At 43.3% G+C, this 7331-nt stretch overlaps 1 protein-coding gene across 1 annotated transcript in view; it reads left to right on the top strand.

Moving 5' to 3' along the window:
- Positions 1-7331, top strand: part of LOC115120649 (protein unc-13 homolog C-like) — a 242585-nt gene that overhangs the window by 165765 nt on the left and 69489 nt on the right. Inside the window, exon 27 of the mRNA XM_065012084.1 lies at positions 6960-7083. Within this exon, the coding sequence (XP_064868156.1) occupies positions 6960-7083 (124 nt within the window). The remainder of the gene's footprint in view (positions 1-6959; positions 7084-7331) is intronic.

The raw sequence follows: 7331 nt of genomic DNA on the forward strand, positions 1-7331 counted from the left end.
AGTTTGGAGCTTTGGGTTAGTTAATCAGTCATCCTAGAGTTTGGAGCTTTGGTTCAGTTAATCAGTTATCCTAGAGTTTGGAGCTTTGGGTCAGTTAACCAGTTATCCTAGATGTTGGAGCTTTGGGTCAGTTAACCAGTTAGCCTAGATGTTGGAGCTTTGGGTCAGTTAACCAGTTTGCCCCAGAAGATGGAGCTTTGGGTCAGTTAACCAGTTATCCTAGATGTTGGAGTTTTGGGTCAGTTAACCAGTCATCCTAGATGTTGGAGCTTTGGGTCAGTTAATCAGTTATCCTAGAGTTTGGAGCTTTGGGTTGGTCAATCAATCATCCTAGAGTTTGGAGCTTTGGGTCAGTTAATGAATCAGTTATCCTAGAGGTTGGAGCTTTGGGTTAGTTAATCAGTCATTCTAGAGTTTGGAGCTTTGGGTCAGTTAATCAGTTACCCTAGAGTTTCGAGCTTTGGGTTAGTTAATCAGTTATTCTAGAGTTTGGAGATTTTGGTTAGTCAATCAATTATCCTAGAGTTTGGAGCTTTGGGTTAGTTAATCAGTCATCCTAGAGTTTGGAGCTTTGGGTCAGTTAATCAGTTATCCTAGAGTTTGGAGCTTTGGGTCAGTTAATCAGTCATCCTAGAGTTTGGAGCTTTGGGTTTGTATATCAATCATCCTAGAGTGTAGAGCTTTGGGTCAGTTAATTAATCAGTTATCATATAGTTTGGAGCTTTGGGTTAGTTAATCAGTTATCCTAGAGTTTGGAGCTTTGGGTTAGTTAATCAGTCATCCTAGAGTTTGGAGCTTTGGGTCAGTTAATCAGTCATCCTAGAGTTTGGAGCTTTGGGTCAGTTAATCAGTCATCCTAGAGTTTGGAGCTTTGGGTTTGTATATCAATCATCCTAGAGTTTGGAGCTTTGGGTCATTTAATTAATCAGTTATCATAGAGTTTGGAGCTTTGGGTTGGTCAATCAATCATCCTAGAGTTTGGAGCTTTGGGTCAGTTAATCAGTTATCCTAGAGTTTGGAGCTTTGGGTCAGTTAACCAGTTATCCTAGAGTTTGGAGCTTTGGGTCAGTTAACCAGTTAGCCTAGATGTTGGAGCTTTGGGTCAGTTAACCAGTTATCCTAGATGTTGGAGCTTTGGGTTAGTTAATCAGTCATCCTAGAGTTTGGAGCTTTGGGTCAGTTAATCAGTTATCCTAGAGTTTGGAGCTTTGGGTCAGTTAACCAGTTATCCTAGAGGTTGGAGCTTTGGGTCAGTTAATCAGTCATCCTAGAGTTTGGAGCTTTGGGTCAGTTAATCAGTTATCCTAGAGTTTGGAGCTTTGGGTCAGTTAACCAGTTATCCTAGAGGTTGGAGCTTTGGGTCAGTTAACCAGTTAGCCTAGATGTTGGAGCTTTGGGTCAGTTAACCAGTTAGCCCCAGAAGTTGGAGCTTTGGGTCAGTTAGCCAGTTATCCTAGATGTTGGAGTTTTGGGTCAGTTAACCAGTCATCCTAGATGTTGGAGCTTTGGGTCAGTTAATCAGTTATCCTAGAGTTTGGAGCTTTTGGTTGGTCAATCAATCATCCTAGAGTTTGGAGCTTTGGGTTAGTTAATCAGTCATCCTAGAGTTTGGAGCTTTGGGTCAGTTAATCAGTTATCCTAGAGTTTGTAGCTTTGGGTTAGTCAATCAGTCATCCTAGAGTTTGGAGTTTTGGGTCAGTTAACCAGTTAGCCTAGAGGTTGGAGCTTTGGGTTAGTTAACCAGTTATCCTAGATGTTGGAGTTTTGGGTCAGTTAACCAGTTATCCTAGATGTTGGAGCTTTGGGTCAGTTAATCAGTCATCCTAGAGTTTGGAGCTTTGGGTTTGTATATCAATCATCCTAGAGTTTAGAGCTTTGGGTCAGTTAATTAATCAGTTATCATAGAGTTTGGAGCTTTGGGTTAGTTAATCAGTTATCCTAGAGTTTGGAGCTCTGGGTTAGTTAATCAGTCATCCTAGAGTTTGGAGCTTTGGGTCAGTTAATCAGTCATCCTAGAGTTTGGAGCTTTGGGTCAGTTAATCAGTTATCCTAGAGTGTGGAGCTTTTGGTTAGTCAATCAGTTATCCTAGAGTTTGGAGCTTTGGGTTAGTTAATCAGTCATCCTAGAGTTTGGAGCTTTGGTTCAGTTAATCAGTTATCCTAGAGTTTGGAGCTTTGGGTCAGTTAACCAGTTATCCTAGATGTTGGAGCTTTGGGTCAGTTAACCAGTTAGCCTAGATGTTGGAGCTTTGGGTCAGTTAACCAGTTTGCCCCAGAAGTTGGAGCTTTGGGTCAGTTAACCAGTTATCCTAGATGTTGGAGTTTTGGGTCAGTTAACCAGTCATCCTAGATGTTGGAGCTTTGGGTCAGTTAATCAGTTATCCTAGAGTTTGGAGCTTTGGGTTGGTCAATCAATCATCCTAGAGTTTGGAGCTTTGGGTCAGTTAATTAATCAGTTATCCTAGAGGTTGGAGCTTTGGGTTAGTTAATCAGTCATTCTAGAGTTTGGAGCTTTGGGTCAGTTAATCAGTTACCCTAGAGTTTCGAGCTTTGGGTTAGTTAATCAGTTATTCTAGAGTTTGGAGCTTTGGATTAGTTAATCAGTTATTCTAGAGGTTTGAGCTTTGGGTTAGTTAATCAGTCATCCTAGAGTTTGGAGCTTTGGGTTAGTTAACCAGTTTTGGAGCTTTGGGTTAGTTAATCACCCGCTCTGCTGGCAATCATTTTTTGGTGCACATACAGTGATGGTAAAAAATATACATATATATATAAATCTTTTTTTTTTAACTGTGATTGATCAGGGGGTGCACACTTGATCTTGCACGCCCAACTAGAAGAGGAGAGGGAGGCTACTTAACTTGATGCAGCGTATTCTGAGTGTGTGAATAATGCAAGAGAGATGTGCTTTAAATACAGTAGGTAGGTTAATAAAGCCTAGAAAGCAGAAAGACAACCGTTTCCAAATAATCTGGGGACGACAAAATCATTTGAACCCCAAAATTGTCTGATCTGGTCGCCCACTCCCAGCCGCAGCAAGACAAATGTCCACCGCCCAGCAGTAGTCTCTGTCAGGACCCGATCTCTGATCTCTGCAGCCCTCTAGTTCGAGCCTTGGGTTAGGTAACCAGCTAGCCTACTACAGGGTTCCCCAGCTCTCGGCCTATTGGCCCCTCAATTTTTCTGAGCAAAATAATAATAATAACATTAATAATAATAATTGTGGAAATCTGTTCCAAAGTATTCCCTCACATAATAGAGATACAGGTAACTGCCAAACTAAAGGAAGCACAAACATAAAGTGTCTTAACAGGGTGTTGGGTCACCACGAGCCAGAACAACTTCAATGCACCTTGCATAGATTCATAAAGTGTCTTAACAGGGTGTTGGGTCTCCACGAGCCAGAACAACTTCAATGCACTTCCATAGATTCATAAAATGTCTTAACAGGGTGTTGGGTCTCCACGAGCCAGAACAACTTCAATGCACTTCCATAGATTCATAAAATGTCTTAACAGGGTGTTGGGTCACCACGAGCTAGAACAACTTCAATGCACCTTGCATAGATTCATAAAGTGTCTTAACAGGGTGTTGGGTCACCACGAGCTAGAACAACTTCAATGCACCTTGCATAGATTCATAAAATGTCTTAACAGGGTGTTGGGTCACCACGAGCTAGAACAACTTCAATGCACCTTGCATAGATTCATAAAGTGTCTTAACAGGGTGTTGGGTCACCACGAGCTAGAACAACTTCAATGCACCTTGCATAGATTCATAAAGTGTCTTAACAGGGTGTTGGGTCACCACGAGCCAGAACAACTTCAATGCACCTTGCATAGATTCATAAAGTGTCTTAACAGGGTGTTGGGTCACCACGAGCTAGAACAACTTCAATGCACCTTGCATAGATTCATAAAATGTCTTAACAGGGTGTTGGGTCACCACGAGCCAGAACAACTTCAATGCACCTTGCATAGATTCATAAAGTGTCTTAACAGGGTGTTGGGTCACCACGAGCTAGAACAACTTCAATGCACCTTGCATAGATTCATAAAATGTCTTAACAGGGTGTTGGGTCACCACGAGCTAGAACAACTTCAATGCACCTTGCATAGATTCATAAAGTGTCTTAACAGGGTGTTGGGTCACCACGAGCTAGAACAACTTCAATGCACCTTGCATAGATTCATAAAATGTCTTAACAGGGTGTTGGGTCACCACGAGCTAGAACAACTTCAATGCACCTTGCATAGATTCATAAAGTGTCTTAACAGGGTGTTGGGTCATCACGAGCCAGAACAACTTCAATGCACCTTGCATAGATTCATAAAGTGTCTTAACAGGATGTTGGGTCACCACGAGCTAGAACAACTTCAATGCACCTTGCATAGATTCATAAAATGTCTTAACAGGGTGTTGGGTCACCAGGAGCCAGAACAACTTCAATGCACCTTGCATAGATTCATAAAGTGTCTTAACAGGGTGTTGGGTCACCACGAGCCAGAACAACTTCAATGCACCTTGCATAGATTCATAAAGTGTCTTAACAGGGTGTTGGGTCACCACGGGCCAGAACAACGTCAATGCACCTTGCATAGATTCATAAAGTGTCTTAACAGGGTGTTGGGTCACCACGAGCTAGAACAACTTCAATGCACCTTGCATAGATTCATAAAATGTCTTAACAGGGTGTTGGGTCACCACGAGCTAGAACAACTTCAATGCACCTTGCATAGATTCATAAAGTGTCTTAACAGGGTGTTGGGTCACCACGAGCCAGAACAACTTCAATGCACCTTGCATAGATTCATAAAGTGTCTTAACAGGGTGTTGGGTCACCACGAGCCAGAACAACTTCAATGCACCTTGCATAGATTCATAAAGTGTCTTAACAGGGTGTTGGGTCACCACGAGCCAGAACAACTTCAATGCACCTTGCATAGATTCATAAAATGTCTTAACAGGGTGTTGGGTCACCACGAGCCAGAACAACTTCAATGAACCTTGCATAGATTCATAAAGTGTCTTAACAGGGTGTTGGGTCACCACGAGCTAGAACAACTTCAATGCACCTTGCATAGATTCATAAAGTGTCTTAACAGGGTGTTGGGTCACCACGAGCTAGAACAACTTCAATGCACCTTGCATAGATTCATAAAATGTGTTAACAGGGTGTTGGGTCACCACGAGCCAGAACAACTTCAATGCATTTTGCATAGATTCATAAAGTGTCTTAACAGGGTGTTGGGTCTCCACGAGCCAGAACAACTTCAATGCACCTTGCATAGATTCATAAAGTGTCTTAACAGGGTGTTGGGTCACCACGAGCCAGAACAACTTCAATGCATTTTGCATAGATTCATAAAGTGTCTTAACAGGGTGTTGGGTCTCCACGAGCCAGAACAACTTCAATGCACCTTGCATAGATTCATAAAGTGTCTTAACAGGGTGTTGGGTCACCACGAGCCAGAACAACTTCAATGCACCTTGCATAGATTCATAAAGTGTCCAGAACTCTATTGGAGGAATACGATACCATTCTTCCACAAGAAATTCCATAATATGGTGTTTTGTTGATGATGGTGGATGCTGCTCCAGAATTGTGTGTGTGTGTGTGTGTGTGTGTGTGTGTGTGTGTGTGTGTGTGTGTGTGTGTGTGTGTGTGTGTGTGTGTGTGTGTGTGTGTGTGTGTGTGTGTGTGTGTGTGTGTGTGTGTGTGTGTGTGTGTGTGTGCGTGCGTGCGTGCGTGCGTGCGTGCGTGCGTGCGTGCGTGCGTGCGTGCGTGCGTGCGTGCGTGCGTGCGTGCGTGCGTGCGTGCGTGCGTGCGTGCGTGCGTGCGTGCGTGCGTGCGTGCATAAGCTGTGTGATTCTCTCTCAGACACTCACGGCAACATCGAGGCCAATGGGGTATTACAGTAGAATCCTCTTAATAATATGCTAAACGAAATCCTCAACCAAGGTTTTCCGTTCACTGGGATTATCACGTGAAGCTGATGCATTTATTCCACATATCATGGCTTTTGAACTTCACCCTTGATTGTGTTTGATCCTGTTGTCTTCCTATAGGCCCTGTGACGTATGTGGCTTGTAACGTCTGTAACGTTGTTAAAGGGACATTTCATTCATAAATGAAAGTTCTAGATGAAAACATATCCCACGACATCCGTTGTGTAAATCCAGCCTTACGCCTTCATCACAAATACATTGAAAAGATAAGCACTGTCTAATTCCCTGTTTTTCCTGGTTTACTCTATTTTTATATTTGGGCTGGAGGCATATAGCTGAATCTACACAACAGATGTCGTGAGATGGGATTTCATCTTGACATTAGACTACTATAGAGGTCTCAAAACATCTCAAAAATGTTGATTTGAAAGTCTAATGATTGTGTTTCTGCTGTTGTTTTACATCTGACTTAGACTGTTGGCTCCGCTCTGTCTCTGCTCTGTCTCGGTCTCTATCTCTATCTCTATCTCTATCTCTGTCTCTCTCCGCTCTGTCTCTCTCTGCTCTGTCTCTCTGATCTGCTCTGTCTCTCTCTGCTCTGTCTCTCTGCTCTGTCTTTGCTCTGCTCTGTCTCTCTCTGCTCTGTCTCTCTGCTCTGTTCCCCTCTGTCTCTGCTCTGCTCTGTCTCTCTGCTATGCTCTGTCTCTCTGCTCTGCTCTGTCTCTGCTCTGCTCTGTCTCTCTCTGCTCTGTCTCTCTGCTCTGTCTCTGCTCTGCTCTGTCTCTCTCTGCTCTGTCTCTGTGTCTGTCTCTGTCTCTATCTCTATCTCTGTCTCTCTGCTCTGTTTCTCTCTCACTCTCTGCTCTGTCTCTCTCTGCTCTGTTCCCCTCTGTCTCTATCTCTGTCTCTCTGCTGCTCTGTCTCTGCTCTGCTCTGTCTCTCTCTGCTCTGTCTCTCTCTACTCTGTCTCTCTGTTCTGTTCCCCTCTGTCTCTGCTCTGCTCTGCTTTGCAGTTTGATTTTATTTGCAAAGATCTGTGAGAAGACGGTGTTGAAACGAGTCCTGAAGGAACTGTGGAAGATCGTCATCATCACTATTGAGAGAATGATAGTCTTACCACCTCTCAATGACCAGAATGTAAGATGTTATGTTATATAAACAAAACACACGCACACACACCAAACACACATTCAACACCATTGAGAGAATGATAGTCTTACCGCCTCTCAATTGCCAGACTGTAAGATGATATATATAAACACACACACACACACACACACGCGCACAACACCACGGAGAGGCAGATAGTCCTCACACCTCTCAATGACCACTGTAATCCATGAAACTATTCTAACCATGATGGGAGAACCTCTTACACTGGAGCA

Source organism: Oncorhynchus nerka, linkage group LG27, assembly GCF_034236695.1.
Source record: "Oncorhynchus nerka isolate Pitt River linkage group LG27, Oner_Uvic_2.0, whole genome shotgun sequence".
Lineage (NCBI taxonomy): Eukaryota > Metazoa > Chordata > Actinopteri > Salmoniformes > Salmonidae > Oncorhynchus > Oncorhynchus nerka.